Raw genomic sequence first — 14,310 nt, 5'->3', positions numbered from 1 at the left:
CAACTCGATTCAGCACGGGCTTCTAAATTCGAAAGTTGAGCTGCCGCCATCCACCGCCCGCAGTCGCGATCGCTCCATGGCCATGGCATCGCACCACGTGATCGACCTCGTCTCGAGCAGCAGCAGCGACAATGAAGATGACCTAGCCCATGACTGCGGCCCCGACGACGACGTGGACGAGCCGCTACCCGTCGCCGAATATGGCGATGCGTCCAAGCTCCTCTCGCGGGCGCTCGAGTCGGCGATCGTCGACCTTGAGTCGGAAGAGTCGGAGGAAGACGAAGCGCTGCCGCAACCACCCGAGGCCGAAGACGACGCGTACGTCGCGTCGCAACCCTCCAGCATCGAAGACGACGACGAAGACGGAGGCCGCCGCGAGGAAGGCGAAATTTCTGGTGACGACGTTGCAGGCGAAGACGATGACCTGAAGGAGAAGCAGCTGCACGCCGAGAGCCTCCGCGAAGTTCTCGTTGCGCAGCGCAAGGCGGACGCGCTTCGCAAGATGCAGCTGGCGATGGCCCAGCGCAAGAAGCCCAAGAAGAAGAAGAAGCGAAAGCTCTCGGCGGATGTGTCGCCGCATGCGTTTGTTAAGCGACAGGTCTTCATGGAAGCGCCTGCTGACGGCTTTCTCCGCGTGCATCGCCACGGCATGGTCGAGAGCCTCCCGGGTATGTACCGCGATGCGTCCATGCTGCCGACGCGGTTCATGCATCCACCGCCGTACGCCGCAGACGTCGCCCAACAGCCAGTGCACACGGGATCTCCAATGCGTGCGATACCCCCGCCATTGCCTCCGTCGCCCGAGCCCGCCTTTGACCTCGAGAGTCTCCGAAAAGCCGCGCTGAGCTCGGTCGGAAAGCGACCACCGCCGATCAAGGTCGAAGAGCCCGTCACAAAGATGGCTCTGGGCCCGTCGTCGCTGACCAAGCCGTCCAAGTACCTCTGGACAAACCCGCAGCTGCAGGTCGCGCGGAAGAAGCCGCTCACGGCGCTCTCGCAGACGATTGTCATCAACCTCTCGATGGATGAGTGCGAACGTGCGCGGCAGCTCGTGGGCGATTGCACCGAGCCGGACGACCCCATCGCGAAACTCAAACAGAAGATTGCGGTGCGCGAAGAGGCCTTGCGTCAAGGAAGAAAGTCGGCGGCACCGTCACCAGAGTCGTCACCGCCGCCCGTGGCCTCGCCGCCGTCGACGGGGGACGACGTGGAGCTGGCGGAAGCCAACATTGGTCGCCTCGAGGCGCGGATCCACGAGCTTCGGCAGCGCATTGCCCTCAAGACGCTCGAAGTGCCGAGCGTCGTGTAGCCAGGACCCCACGCGGCTCTATTCGTGCCTCACGTCTCTACCTAGGGCGCGATGCACGTCGAGTAGACACAACAAAAACACTCTCAGATATGTAGGGTACGTACTTGGTCGCTATTTAAAAAGACGTAGACATTTCGAACCGACTACAGTTTGGCGGCAAGCTGCGTCTCGATCCAAAACTGCACCATGGCTTCGACATCGAGGAGGAGCGGCACGACCTGGAGGTGGTCGAAGTACAGGAACGGCTGCGGGTGGTCGTCCACGGGCTGCAACACCAACGCACCGCGCGGGGCGAGGCGCAGACGCACGCTCCAAGCGACGAGAAACTCGTCGCTCGAACAATACTTGAGGATGCAAGCCGCGACTTTGGCTGGCCACACGCCCGCCTACGCGCACAGTTGATGGAACAGCAGATACGTGGCGCGTACGAGGCTAAATTGGCTCGATACAGCGGCACAGAAGGCCTCCAAGAGCGCTTGCAAGTGAGTGTCGACGTCGGTGGAAGCGACGCGGACTCGGCCCGTGAGGGCTTGGTGCAGATCGATCTTCGCATTCGTTGGTCCCCAGGACGTGATGACGAGCGGAACCGTCGAGTCCTCCCGTTGGAGGCGCGTAAGGTCCAAGTCGCACTGCGCGTAGACGTCACGGAGCTTGGCGTGGGCGATCGTGAGGCCGGCGGCCGTCTGAAGGCCAACGTCAATAGCGCCGAGGTCTGCCGACGACTCGACCGAGAGCTGGCCGAGGGCGTAGAGCAGAGCTATTTCAATACCACCAGATGAATTCGATGGTGAGAGAGAAGTGCATGTACACAGAGGCTGGTCAAAATTGATGGGGCCGCGTCCGTGGGCTTGGAGGTCGGTGATGCGTACCTTGACCTTGGCGTCACGGACACCAGCACGGTCCGTGCCCGTCATCTTGCCATCGACATCGCACGTCAATGCTTCGACGGCGCACGAGTTCTATGCAGCAACGCATCGGTGCCATGGGATCAATGTGTATCGAACCATAAGCGTCTGTATGGTCGCGCCAAGGGCACGAACTTCGGCGATCTGTGCTTCGACTTCCTTCGTACCTAGGGACCGCCATGAGCTCTCGGATCTTTAAGTCGAGAAAGAAGCACCCGTGTGCGTGATGTTAGGCGCGTCACCACTCGCTGCAGTCCACGACTTGCGGCCAATGCGAATGCCGTAGACGGAGGTTTCCTGTCGCAGAGGTTAGGGTGCCGAAAAGGTCGCGGGGTCGCACCGGGCTGGGCTTTTTGGGCGTGACTTTTGCAGCCGACATGTAGCGAGCAACGAAGTCGCTCGATGCTTGGACTACGTTGGCGAGCTGGATGTTGCAGACCAAGTGACTCAGCTGCACGCGGCAGGGTACGTGCTTGTCGAGTACATCGCGCCTGTAGGTGGTGCTGAGGCGACGATGCATTTTCATGGACGTACTTGGTGCTCAGCACACACGCTTTAAAGTCAAAGAGCTCGTACGTGCACCCGCGAGGATCGAGCTGGCGCTGGAGAAGCAGCAGTTCCAGCAGGTGCTGCCACGTTTGTGTCCACTCGGCGAGGACGGGCTCGACGTTGTCCATGGCCTACGTCGTTTGGTGCGGTGGTCGATGTTACTCGTGTGCCTACGTGAGGTGCCAGCCAGTACGTTCGAAAGTACGTGGCGATAGCTCGCAGCGACTGGAAAGAGTGCGGTGGGGGCACAAGAGGAACCCACGCAGGCCCACGAGCAAGTTGAGCTGCGAGCGCGTCAAGCCGAGTAGCGTCGCAACATCGTCAAATGCCTGCACCGGCATCTTGCTTTCTTCGCGCTACGAGCACTGTGAGCTTAAGGAATACCGAGCGCAGCACTGTACTTCGTTCACGGGCTCGAGCGTCGCGTCCACAAGATTGGCAATCGCAGGCCCTTCGACTTGAAGCTCGCCGCGCACCTAGGCCAGGTCGTACGCGTGTGTCGCGAGAGACTTCGACACCTCGAATGCTGACGACTCGTGTTGGAAAAGGGGGCCGAGCTCCGGCGGAAAGTGTGCAAAAAGTACTTCCTGCACTAACATGTTGGCGACTTCGGTGAGCAGCATCTTGAAGAGCCCATCGGGAAGGTCGAGGCCGCCTAGTTTTGTCAGCAATCAGAAAACACAGAACCGAGTGCTGCACCTGTCACTTTGAGCTGCATTTTGTAAAATTCAATGCCTTTGGACGGTTCAGGTGTCCAGTGACCGTCCGTAGCGTTGTAGAGAAGGACGAGGTCTCCAACGCACTGCGTGGTGAGAAACACGGACGACCAGCGCGAGTTGGGCACGCGCGTGCCCTTCTCTGCCTTGAGTTTGACACCGTGCAGCCGAATAGTGACTTGGCCTTTAAACGTGACGTGGCAGCGCACCTAGACAGAAGTGTTGTGCTACCGAGCTCAGCGTTTTGTTTACACACCGTGCCGTCCGGCAAGGGCGAAATGGACGCGCCGAATTGGACCTTGATCGTGTCGACCCAAATGTCTTTGATGCCGACGAAGAGCCCGATGAGGTTGCCGCGCAGGAGGTACCCCTTCTCTTTCGGGAACCATATGCGCCGCTTCAGGTCTTCGTAGTGCGCGAGCTGCACGTCGAGCGACGACTGCGTCGCAAGGTCCTTCACACCACGCTTTTCGTCGGCGGCGATTTGGGCACGCAGATCGTTGACCGTGGCGAGTGTGGACTTGACCTGCGCCTTCAACTCGACCTTGGTTCGCTTCCACATGAGGTGGCGCCCGGCCATGATGTGCTCGAGACGTGCGTGGAGCTTTTGAAGTTTATTCACTTGGTGGCTCCACGCGTTCTTGTGCGATTCGAGAGAGAGGTTCTTCGAGTAGAAGCGGAGCGGGAGGTTCGCGTCGGGCGCTGGCAGTGGAATCTCGGGCAGTTCTTGCAGCTCGACCTTAATTGGCATTTCGACGTCTTCGACTGCGGGGGCGACACGGTTCAAGATGCGCGTCCGTGCCCACCGCCGACGTCTAGGACGACTCTAGTGCGTTTAAATCAGAGGTTCATGGAGCATACCGCGTATAGTCGGTCATGCCAGGCGATGCCTTGCCTTCGTCTTTGAGAAGCATGGGCGAAAAGCTACTCAACCGAGGTGTTGGATCCTGCACGAGCCTGGCCACACGATCGTACTTGGAGAAATCAAAGGCATACGTCCAACCATCGCGGTCGCACGGAACGTATGTCGCGTCAATTTCCCATGGACCGGTCCACGCCCACTGGTACGCCGGGTCGGCGCTCTCGGGTAACGTCGGCTCGACTTGCTCAAAGACCTGGGACGAGGGCGTTCCGTGGCTGCCGCTGTAGCGCTTCCGGTCCAGCACCGTGAGGTGGCCTATTATCTGCCACTCGAGTCCCATCGCTAGATGAGCTCAAGCTACCTGGAAATGAGCTGCCAAACCCCATGGTCAGGAACGAGTAGCGCTCGTTCTCGTAGACTTCGTCGACGGCGACGTCACTCTCGAGGTCACGGACGCCGTACTTGCGGTGCATCGTTTGAAGCAGCGTCGCCTCCGCGCCGGCAAACTGCGAGAGGAGCCTGTCGATCTCACCGAGCTTGGTCGGGTTGTGCGTCGTGTAGAAGACCTCGAGGCGATCGCGGATGCTGCTCGCCATCCCGCCTTTCTCGTCGTCTATCCGGACGACGGCCACTGGCGCATCCGGTTTCGACCGAAAGGGCAATGTCGGCGGTTTCAGCGGCCACTTCCTCAACAACATGACGCGGTCGGCCACGCAACGAAATGTGCGGGGCTGTCGACACTGGAATTGACGCCAACCAATCGCATTGGCGCAATGGCAGAGACACACAGCTGCCAACAAACGTTTGGGATTTTTGACCGCAAATGGCTCGGCTCACCGTCACCAGTTCAAAAGTGTACATAACTATCCCGCTACGTTGCTACATATTGCTTAGAAACGGTTCAGAATCTCCATGTCCCACGCAATCAGAGACGGCAAGATGACGTCGGCGTGGTCAAAGCGTCCGGGGTAGTCGGCAGGGGCGTAGAAGCGGGCATCGGGAACGGCGACGACGTGCATCCCCGCGGCTTTACCTGCCGTCACGCCGTGCATTGTGTCTTCGACTACGATGCACCTGGACACGTCGTCGACTCCAAGCTGGCGCGCGGCCTCCAAGAAGATATCGGGACTCGGCTTCCCGTTCCGGACGGCAGGGTGGTCGCCCGTCACGATCACTTGAAAGCGCTCAAAGAGCGTCGGGTGCACCGCGCGCTTGACAGCAACCGCCGACGCCGGCGATGACGTAGCGAGCGCAATCTTGATGTGCGACGGCAGACTGGCGAGAAGCTCGAGAGCGCCGGGAAGGATGACCGCGTCGTTATACTTGGCTTTCATCACAACGTGCCACTCGTGCGTGAGTTCGTCGGGTGTGAGCGAGAGACCCATTGCTTCAATGACGACGCGCGTCCACTGGTGCGCGGGTGTACCCATGATGCGCTTCTGGAGCTCCATATTGTAGCCACTGCCACAAATCTGCGTCAGCGCCGCGACGCTCAACATTTCCGTATCGAGAAGCGTTCCATCTATGACATGGAGTTGGTGTGTCAGTTGTCTTTACAAGTATACGATGTGATTACCGAGGTCAAAGATGACTGCTTCCATGCTGGTTTCCATGACCCACAGATGACAGTGCGGCGGACCGATGAAATACGAAAATGAGTGCATAGCGACGTTTCGGTCCTATCCGGATGCGACACGCGCTTCGGCGTGTTCTTCTGGTTTGCGAGCGTGCCACGTAAGCATCTTCAAGCCAGTCGTCACCTCTTGTCATTGCAATGCATGCTAGCATTCAAAGCATGGTCTATTATAGCACTAACAAAAAGAGCACAACGTATTCTCCGAGCTAGCAGTCATCTGCGTTGAAAAAGACTGAGCATCTCCAATCTGCGTGACTCGTGCGTCAGTGTTCGCGTTCGTTGCAGCAAGCTTATTTCCGTGGTTGCAAGTGGACTGAAAAATAGGGGGAATTTGCCCGATAAATTAATGCCACTAGTGCTCGAGGCGCCGAAGCTCGACCTGAATCTTGTAGGCGGCTTCGGCGGCGCGTGGTCTCGCGTACGGATCGTCCGATAGGCAGCGCGTGCCGAGCTCGCGCAGCCACGACGGAGACGCATCGGAAAACGTCGGACGGAGGTGCCCCAGCATGACTTTGGCCATGATCGCTGTGTCCGTTAGCGGCCGGCCTGTGCTCGTTACGGCGTCCGAGTATGGCAGTTTGTGCGAGTCGAGCTCAAAGAGAATGACGCCAAACGAGTACATGTCGGCCGACTCGTCGTAGTGACCGTCTTGGAGCACCTCGGGCGCCATCCAGCGGTACGTGCCAATGCCGGCCGTCATGGTCGCGTCGTCCATCTCGCGGGCAATGCCAAAGTCGGTGAGCTTGGCGTGCAGATCGTCGGTCAAGAGGACGTTGCGCGATTTCAGGTCGCGGTGCACCACCTTGTGCTCGAGCATGTGCAAGTACACAAGACCCTCGGCAATGTCATGCGCGATACGAAGTTTAGCGGCCCACGGCAAGCTGGCGTCGGCTTCCAGTAACGACCGTAGGTCGCCTCGAGGAAGGAATTCGGTCATCAAGAGCAGTTCCTGCGGCTTGGTCCATGCGACGCCGACAAACGCCACAACGTACGTCGAGTCCAGTCTACGTAGCGATAAGATAAGACGTGTAAGGAAATGATACTACCTCGCAACGAGCTGGGCTTCGCAAATGAACTTTTCCACGTCCTCGCGGGTCTGTGTCGTCGGTAGAAGCCGCTTGATGGCGACGACTGCGCCCTGGTACCGGCCAAGAAGCACCTCGCCGTACGCACCCTGGGCGAGTGTGCGCATGATGGTGATGTCGCCAATGTCGACGCGGTGCATGTCGAGGTCGCCCATTGCATACGCGCCTTTGCTGCCAGACAACGACGACGCTGCCGAGCCAGTGGTATTAACGCTGCTGCCCACGAGCGTCTGTGGGCGCGACGACGACGAGTGTTTACGTGCAGAGCACGGCCGGCCGCTCTGCAGCGCAGGGATGCTCTCGTGGCGAGTGAGCAGGGCGGGTTCGTCGGCCATAGCGAGGCGGCGGCGACGCGCGCGGATCGCAAAGACAATAATAGCGACTGCGACAAGCGCGCCAAGCACAAGCGCGCACGTTGTGATCGTCGACACAATGTCGGTGCCGCCAGACGTCGCGGTCGCCGCCGGCATTGTTGTCGCGAGCGAATTCACCAAGTTGGCGGCACCTGACGACCCACCGACGCAGCTTTGAAGCGCTGAGGCGTTAGTGCTGGCAAAGCACGTTGCGGACGACGGCATGCATGCTCCTGTGCCCAGACGACACGGGCGCAGCCCCGAGCAGACACAGCCAAACGAGCTGTCGTAGCAGCTGTTGCCATTCTGGCACTGGAGCCCCGCAGCGCGGTCGCAGAACGGTCGACCACGACCATCGTCGAGCGTCGCATCAGCGAGCGCGCATGTACCGGAGCTCACCTCGAAGCACGGCGCCGTCGGCAGGCACTGCGTGGTTGCCATGGCGTGTTGACTTGTGCGATGCAAATGCTGCCAGAATCTCGCCAGTAACTGGCACCATCCGGTTTCGACACACCCAAGGAGCACCTACAACAGATATTTGGGTGCTCTTCTTCGCCTGGGCACTGGACATTATGCCCGTGCTATGCACTCGTCTTGACGGTGCTCTCGAGGGTACCGGAACGTCGATAGAGTCACTGACGAGGTGTGGTAAATTGATTTACAACTTTCTGAATACCCGTGTATGGCGCTTTTTGCCGAGGCCGATCCTGTTGCAGAATACTTGGGTGGAGAATCGGCCAGGTGCTCCTTTGACATTGCACTTGCATCTTCTTTTTTCGCTGATCGCTGGACGAGCGCCGGTTGTCGATCACACTTCGGAGCATGGCCGTGCTGAGGTAATGAGTCAGGAATCAGTCAAGAAGGCTGAAATCGAGTCGACATCTTTTAGTCTAGCGGTATAGACACTGGTTTACCACCAGGTAGATCCGGGTTCAAGTCCCGGTGAGATCCCTACTTTCTGACTGGTTATGAGCCCAATATACGCACTTTCCCATGCGCGTGTACCACACTCTTCCTCACTCTCATACTCACTTGGTTACACTCTCCTCTGTTACGGGGCAGTACAGACGGCAGATGGCTTCTTGATGTGACACTCTCTCTTCTCCTCTCTCACTACTCCCACCCACTCTTGGCGGGAGTGCGCGTCTGGAGCGTCGAGATTGGGGAGGCAGTCAAGAAGGCTGAAATCGAGTCGACATCTTTTAGTCTAGCGGTATAGACACTGGTTTACCACCAGGTAGATCCGGGTTCAAGTCCCGGTGAGATCCCTACTTTCTGACTGAATCGTTGCAAAGTTCAGGGGCTGTCGTCCGTCGCAATGATAGCCCGTCAGCCCCATCGCGATTTACAAAGTTGCACTTTTGAATTCGAAGCTGTTTCTTCTGGCCTGAAGGACCGACATGCGACGCAACAACTGTGCATCGATCTAGCGCAGCGGTGCTCTATTTCGAAGCGTTCTCTCATCGGGCACGCCGATGCCACCTAGGATGTACCCGGTACTTGTAAAACATCGTTAGGAGCTATCAGATACGAAACGGAGGTTAGAAGAGGGCCCAAAGCCCCGTAGGCGCCACCCGAAGAGATTAAAGGTATACACATGCATCCAACCAAATTCACTAAATGTATATTTCGATTATAGTTTTGCCGAGGCCTCGATTTTTCGCAGCTCGGTCTGCAAAATATAGGCAGCTTGGGCGGCGCGCGGCCGGTCGTCGGGCTGAAACGCCATGCAGTGGTTACCAAAGGCTTTGAACCACTCGGGACAGTCGTCGGCAAACGTTGGCTGGAAGTCGCCCATCATCACCCGAGCCATGATGGCCGTGTCTGTGTACGGGCGCCCGCTGCCGTTGACGTAGTCCGAGTATGGCAGCCGGTGGGTGCTCAGCTCGGAGAGAATAACGCCAAATGAAAACATGTCGGCCGACTCGGCGTAGTGACCGTCCTGGAGCACCTCAGGCGCCATCCAGCGGTAGGTGCCAATGCCGGCCGTCATGGTCATGTCGTCCATCTCGCGCGAGATGCCGAAGTCGGTAAGCTTGGCGTTGAGTTTGGTATTCAAAAGCACGTTGCGGGACTTGAGGTCGCGGTGGATGATCTTGTGGTCGAGCGAGTGGAGATAGACGAGACCATGGACAATGTTGAGAGCTAGCTGGAGCTTTTGCTGCCACGACACCGTCTCGTCCGACGTGAGCTGAAGAAAGTTGCGGAGATCGCCCATGTCCATAAACTCAGTCACCAGCATAATGTCGCTGGGACGGAGCCACGAAGCGCCGATGAACCGCACGATGTACGGCGAGTTGAGCCTACCATAGAGATGATGAGTGCCCGAGTGTGCTGGTATGAAGCATACTTGGCCATGAGCTTGATTTCAAGGACAAATTTCTGGACTTCGTCGTGGGAGAGGGATTTGGGCAGCATCTTCTTCACAGCAACCGCAATGCCCTGGTACATGCCCATGCACACTTCGCCGTGGGCACCTTGGGCGAGGGCCTTGACGATGGAAATTTCAAACGACTGGATCCGGTACATCTCGAGCTCGCACAAGTCGAACTCACGCGACGACGACAGCGCCGAGTCCTGGGACGACCCTTGACTCTGAAGCGACGCGACGGTCGATGTCGTGTGCGTCGGTGCATACGACGATCCGTGGCGCGGGCAGGCAACAGGAGGTAGCAACGCTTCCTCGCGGTCCGACGTCTCCGCGACGCTGCGCAAAATGGGTGGCTCGGCGACGGGCTTGCGTCGACAGACGCAAAAGAGCACCATCGCTACAATGCATACGAGCGTGAGGCACGCGATGATCGTGATGGTTGTTGCGGCGTTCGCGACGCTGTCGAAGGAGTTGGTGGCAAAAAAATTGTCGGACGACGGCGGTGCGACCGTCGACGTTGTCGCGACCGGCGTCGGCATCGGCCCCGATGGGCAAAACTGCATTGCTGCGTTCAGCTTGGTGCACCCGTTGGACCACGGCAGGCACGCGCCGGACGCGGACCGACATGGACGGTCGCCACCACAGACACAGATCGATGTGATGTCGTAGCAAGTTGTTTGGTTCTGGCATGTACCCGTGAGCTGGATATCGCAGAACGGACGACCGTGGCCATCGTGCTGGGTCTTGTCACCGGGACAGCAGAGGTTGAGCGCATGGTTATAGCACGGGTCCGTCCCATTGCAGACGAGCCCGGCGGCCGCCGCGACCATCATAGCAGCGGTGACGAGAAGTCGAAACGCCATCGGTATTAGCTCAAGTTGGCAAGTGACGTCGGCTGATGGCTCTGACTCTTGGGTGCCAGAAGAAATGCGATGCAGCGCCCCATGTCGCGCCGGGTACGTGGCACCGGATCTCGCGCCCTTTCTTGATACGTCGCGTTGATTGGTTGATGCGAGATCTTCTGATGACGTGTGCAATGACCAGTGTCAAGATGGCGGGATACATGCGCGTATCGCGAAGGGGAAAAAAGTGCACTACAGTGTGGTAGTCTATACTACGGGCGACAGGAGCAAGCTCTGCGGAAGCACAAACGTATATCGGTAGTCGAACAGACAACAGGATCAAACTATCCGCAGAAACCGGTCACGACTGGTACTCTCAGAACTGAACAAGTCACGAGTACGCACTGGTGAGTTCAGCGCCGAGACATTTGCTACTGCGGTGGGAGAGAGGGTACCTCTAGTCACTGGTGGTCCTGCATATTCCGGTTCGGACGGTAACCGTAACGCTGTTGCGCGCTTGCGGATTTGTGGTGTGTGCACTGATGAGTGAAATGTAATGCACCCATGTGGCGCGCGACGTCTATGAATTGGATTATCCTGATGCAGATCCTGATGTGAACTCGAGAAGCACCGGCGTCAACAAACGCTTGAGCCCCGCTGACATAAACTCAGGACGATGACATCTTGTTTAGCTCGATAGAGCGACGCACGCAGGCGTTCGAACGACGACGCACAATAAGGTGGTCTTTAGGTAGTGTGATATGCTTTGAGGTTACTACACATAACGGTGGGCAAAATCACGCTGCAGAGCGCGTGCCGACGAATTCCCTGCGGACGTAGCATTGGCCACGGCGACAGGTCGGTTGTGTAGCACTCGCAGTCGGTGTTGCCTGTGATGAGCGCGTCATACATTGATGTTCACTCATTTTTCTGCGTCGTCGATTCCACAAAAAGTGTATCGCTAAAACTATGGTTCAAATAATGATTAGTCGAGCTACGCACTCGAAAGCTCGAGACACTGAAGCTCCAATTCGATCGCGTACGACGCTTCAAAGCTGTTGGTCGAGCCTTCGGGTCGCTAGCCATGCATTTGGCCCCAAGCTCGCTGAACCAACGCGGGCACTTGAATGAAAACGTCGGGCGAAACTCGCCCGTCATGACCTTGACCATGACGGTAGGCTCCGTGTACGCGCGGCCGCTGGCACTTCGGCGATCTGCGTACGGCAACTGGTGTGTGTCGAGCTCGGACAGCAGCACGCCGAACGAAAACATGTCGGCCGACGTGGCGTAGTGACCGTCTTGGAGCATCTCGGGCGCCATCCAGCGGTAGGTTCCAATACCGGTTGTCATGGCCGCTTCGTCCATTTCGCGTGCAACGCTCATGTCTGACAACTTGGCGTGTAGATCGTCGGTCAAGAGGACGTTGCGGGACGTGAGGTTGCGGTGCAGAACCCCAGAGGCGTGTAGATAGAGAAGGCCGAGGACGATGTCATGGGCCATTTCGAGCTTCTGCCGCCACGAGAGCGCGTTCAGCGGCACTGATGCCACAAAGTTGCGGACATCACCGAGGCCGAGGTACTCGGTGACGAGCATCACGCTGCGATCACGCCCGTCCGGCGTCGTCACACCAATGTACGACACGATGTGCGGAGATTGCATCCTAGTCGAGATGTGAGTGTTTCAAGCCGACAACCGCATAGCACGAACCGCGCGAGCAGTTGGCACTCGTCCAGGAATCGGTGTGTGGCGAGACTGTCCGACGATGGTTTAAGGAACTTGACGGCGACGGCGGCGCCCCGATACGTGGACGCGAAAACCGTCGTCCGCGCCCCCGATGCAAGCTCGCGGCGCTCGACAAGCTCGCGGGGGTCAATGCCGCCGTGAGACGTAGCAGTATTGGTGACACTTGTGGTGGTGGCGACGGGCGTGGCTGCAATTGCGATCGGTGCTGCCATGACGACCTGGACGTGGCTCGGTGGAGGGTTGTACACAAAGTAGTGGGGAATCGCGACGCGAGTCTGGGTCATTGAGGAAGGGCGCTGGCGGCAGCACACAATGGCAAGGACGACACTCACGACGACGACGCCCACGGCAACAGTGCCGACGACCCACATCACGGTCCACGACGCTTGGGCATGGTGGAATGCGTCAAAACCGCGAAAGTCGGTCTGAGCCTGCACCGCAACAGCAGCGAGTAGAAGGTTGGCCAAGCGAAGCATTTTGTACAATGACCTCGTCCACTGGCAGTGTCGCTCGGTGTAGTTCAGCAAGACGATCCAAGTGCCACGTCTCACTTCTGGCGATGTGAATCCAGTCTAGATAGTGTTTGTTGCCTTGTGTAATGTTTACTGCAGTGTCATTTAACTGGACGAAACGTACACGCCGCGTCGACAAGGCTGCGAACACGCAGTCGCTGCATCAGACATGCTCTACAGGCGGTATGTCGTGTAGCTAGTTGCCGCGTAGCAGCAAGCCGCACGAGTAGAATCCAACCAACCGATACTCCCACTATGTATCAACAACTTCATGCGTCCATGTCCGTCGTGTCCTGATTTTTGCTGCGGACGTTGCATTACATGATACGGTTGGTCTAAATCAGAAAGAAAACTGCTTGGCGAGCGACATGCGATTTTTTTCTACGAGATGAGGAGCTTCACGAGATTACTGGAAACAATGGAGCAGTTTTGGCACTTGTAAGATGAGTCCTCACGTTTGGCGACAAGCTTTTCTCAAAAGTACCGTATTATTATTATGGCATGCGCCAAGGCATTGATAGCTAGCTAGTACATGTAGTAGTACTGAAGGCATTCAATAAGCGCAGTCGGTTCCAGTTCTGGTCGCTTGGGCTGGCTGGATCTCGACGGCAACTGCAACTGCCAGTGGCACGGGGGCGAACACGGGTGATGGGGGGGCGTAGCTGATGAACTGCGGAATCGTGCCGTTGTCAAATGAATCTCGACGACGCCATTGGCTTTGGAGCGGAGGCTGGCGCGATGGATAGCGTAGATTCCGAATGACTCCATACACAGTCAGGAGGCTTACAAAGACGGCAAATACGATGAAGGTTGTCGTCCATATATCCTGGTCTCGTTGGAAGCTGCTTTGAGCGTCAACAGCACTGATAGCAGCAAAGAGAAGCACGAGAGTTGAGCGAAGCATGTTTTACAGTGAGCTTCGGATGCCAATGTCTCCTAGAGACATGGACGCACGAGAATCCAGCGTGTGGGGGAAATATTCGACGACAAGTTGAAGGGAGCTTTTCATGGATCCTGGATTTCGACAAGGCGTTAGTGTCTCAAACCCTATCCAATGAATCTGATAACACTTATTTAATCCTCCAGCGTTATCCCTTTCTCGATGAATTCTTGTCAGCTGCGCTGTCTATCGCTCTTCGAAGAGAGAAAGCCTACCCGGTACTTGTGAGGAGCGTGTCCCACGGTCGTAAATGTGTAGAACATCAAACGAGTTTGCAGCAGTCGAATTGGGTAGACCCATGGGGAAGAACGAGAACGCAAGGCAAACCGCGTCCACGAGCAGCAAAAACTCGAAGAACTAGAAAACTTTACTAGTGAGTACGTTGCTGCTCGTGTGATAAAAGTGGCATGATCGTGTGTCCACTTCAACAAAATCGTGCCATGGGCTGCGGCTACTTTGCTCGGGACGTCCAGTACCGCAACGAGCA

The 14,310-nt window shown here is 57.5% G+C and overlaps 6 protein-coding genes and 2 pseudogenes across 8 annotated transcripts; 3 read left to right on the top strand and 5 right to left on the bottom strand.

Annotated features, from left to right (window-relative positions):
• The first annotated feature begins 34 nt into the window (after positions 1–34).
• Positions 35–1,484, top strand: SPRG_03082 (hypothetical protein). Its single transcript, XM_012341660.1, has one exon. The coding sequence runs from the start codon at positions 77–79 to the stop codon at positions 1,307–1,309; it is 1,233 nt and encodes a 410-aa protein (XP_012197050.1). The 5' UTR covers positions 35–76; the 3' UTR covers positions 1,310–1,484.
• On the bottom strand, positions 1,393–2,642 carry SPRG_19465 (hypothetical protein). Its single transcript, XM_012341678.1, has 6 exons — positions 2,555–2,642; positions 2,430–2,511; positions 2,314–2,381; positions 2,118–2,268; positions 1,738–2,066; positions 1,393–1,695 (listed from the first exon to the last, which is right to left on the bottom strand). Exons 1-6 carry the CDS (start codon positions 2,591–2,593, stop codon positions 1,453–1,455), a joined length of 912 nt encoding a protein of 303 aa, XP_012197068.1. The 5' UTR covers positions 2,594–2,642; the 3' UTR covers positions 1,393–1,452.
• Positions 2,629–4,964, bottom strand: SPRG_19464 (hypothetical protein). The gene is made up of 10 exons (XM_012341677.1): positions 4,703–4,964; positions 4,455–4,656; positions 4,341–4,403; positions 3,736–4,294; positions 3,463–3,688; positions 3,282–3,418; positions 3,165–3,239; positions 2,938–3,119; positions 2,749–2,894; positions 2,629–2,705 (listed from the first exon to the last, which is right to left on the bottom strand). The coding sequence occupies exons 1-9, from the start codon at positions 4,935–4,937 to the stop codon at positions 2,756–2,758; spliced, it is 1,818 nt and encodes a 605-aa protein (XP_012197067.1). The 5' UTR covers positions 4,938–4,964; the 3' UTR covers positions 2,629–2,705; positions 2,749–2,755.
• A 168-nt stretch (positions 4,965–5,132) lies between these two features.
• Positions 5,133–5,989, bottom strand: SPRG_03079 (hypothetical protein). The gene is made up of 2 exons (XM_012341659.1): positions 5,918–5,989; positions 5,133–5,863 (listed from the first exon to the last, which is right to left on the bottom strand). Exons 1-2 carry the CDS (start codon positions 5,952–5,954, stop codon positions 5,232–5,234), a joined length of 669 nt encoding a protein of 222 aa, XP_012197049.1. The 5' UTR covers positions 5,955–5,989; the 3' UTR covers positions 5,133–5,231.
• A 340-nt stretch (positions 5,990–6,329) lies between these two features.
• Positions 6,330–7,881, bottom strand: SPRG_03078 (TKL protein kinase; the record flags this gene model as incomplete). The annotated part of the gene is made up of 2 exons (XM_012341658.1): positions 7,024–7,881; positions 6,330–6,981 (listed from the first exon to the last, which is right to left on the bottom strand). Exons 1-2 carry the CDS (start codon positions 7,854–7,856, stop codon positions 6,330–6,332), a joined length of 1,485 nt encoding a protein of 494 aa, XP_012197048.1. The 5' UTR covers positions 7,857–7,881.
• A 413-nt stretch (positions 7,882–8,294) lies between these two features.
• Positions 8,295–8,366, top strand: SPRG_30029 (annotated as a pseudogene). The gene has a single exon. The product of its transcript is annotated as a tRNA-OTHER (tRNA).
• Positions 8,367–8,611: 245 nt separating this feature from the next.
• Positions 8,612–8,683, top strand: SPRG_30028 (annotated as a pseudogene). The gene has a single exon. The product of its transcript is annotated as a tRNA-OTHER (tRNA).
• Positions 8,684–9,048: 365 nt separating this feature from the next.
• SPRG_03077 (TKL protein kinase) lies at positions 9,049–10,619 on the bottom strand (the record flags this gene model as incomplete). The annotated part of the gene is made up of 2 exons (XM_012341657.1): positions 9,049–9,718; positions 9,766–10,619. The coding sequence occupies 2 exons, from the start codon at positions 10,617–10,619 to the stop codon at positions 9,049–9,051; spliced, it is 1,524 nt and encodes a 507-aa protein (XP_012197047.1).
• Positions 10,620–14,310: the final 3,691 nt, after the last annotated feature.

This window comes from Saprolegnia parasitica (assembly GCF_000151545.1).
Source record: "Saprolegnia parasitica CBS 223.65 unplaced genomic scaffold supercont2.7, whole genome shotgun sequence".
Taxonomy (NCBI): domain Eukaryota; phylum Oomycota; class Saprolegniomycetes; order Saprolegniales; family Saprolegniaceae; genus Saprolegnia; species Saprolegnia parasitica.
Note: the sequence above shows the minus strand (reverse complement) of the source record. Positions and strands in the feature narration are given on the sequence as shown.

What these genes read in the sequence shown, in the direction of transcription:
- SPRG_03082 (XM_012341660.1), top strand. Translation starts at nt 77, where the DNA reads ATGGCCATGGCATCGCACCACGTGATCGACCTCGTCTCGAGCAGCAGC.
- SPRG_19465 (XM_012341678.1), bottom strand. Translation starts at nt 2,593, where the DNA reads ATGTCGGCTGCAAAAGTCACGCCCAAAAAGCCCAGCCCG. An exon ending in CAATTTTGACCAGCCTCTGT is followed by an intron (nt 2,067 to 2,117) that starts GTACATGCACTT and finishes GTATTGAAATAG; the next exon opens with CTCTGCTCTACGCCCTCGGC. An exon ending in TATCGAGCCAATTTAGCCTC is followed by an intron (nt 1,696 to 1,737) that starts GTACGCGCCACG and finishes CTGTGCGCGTAG; the next exon opens with GCGGGCGTGTGGCCAGCCAA.
- SPRG_19464 (XM_012341677.1), bottom strand. Translation starts at nt 4,937, where the DNA reads ATGGCGAGCAGCATCCGCGATCGCCTCGAGGTCTTCTACACGACGCAC. An exon ending in AATGCAGCTCAAAGTGACAG is followed by an intron (nt 3,419 to 3,462) that starts GTGCAGCACTCG and finishes TGACAAAACTAG; the next exon opens with GCGGCCTCGACCTTCCCGAT. An exon ending in ACGAGTCGTCAGCATTCGAG is followed by an intron (nt 3,240 to 3,281) that starts GTGTCGAAGTCT and finishes GACCTGGCCTAG; the next exon opens with GTGCGCGGCGAGCTTCAAGT.
- SPRG_03079 (XM_012341659.1), bottom strand. Translation starts at nt 5,954, where the DNA reads ATGGAAACCAGCATGGAAGCAGTCATCTTTGACCTCG. An exon ending in AGCAGTCATCTTTGACCTCG is followed by an intron (nt 5,864 to 5,917) that starts GTAATCACATCG and finishes TCCATGTCATAG; the next exon opens with ATGGAACGCTTCTCGATACG.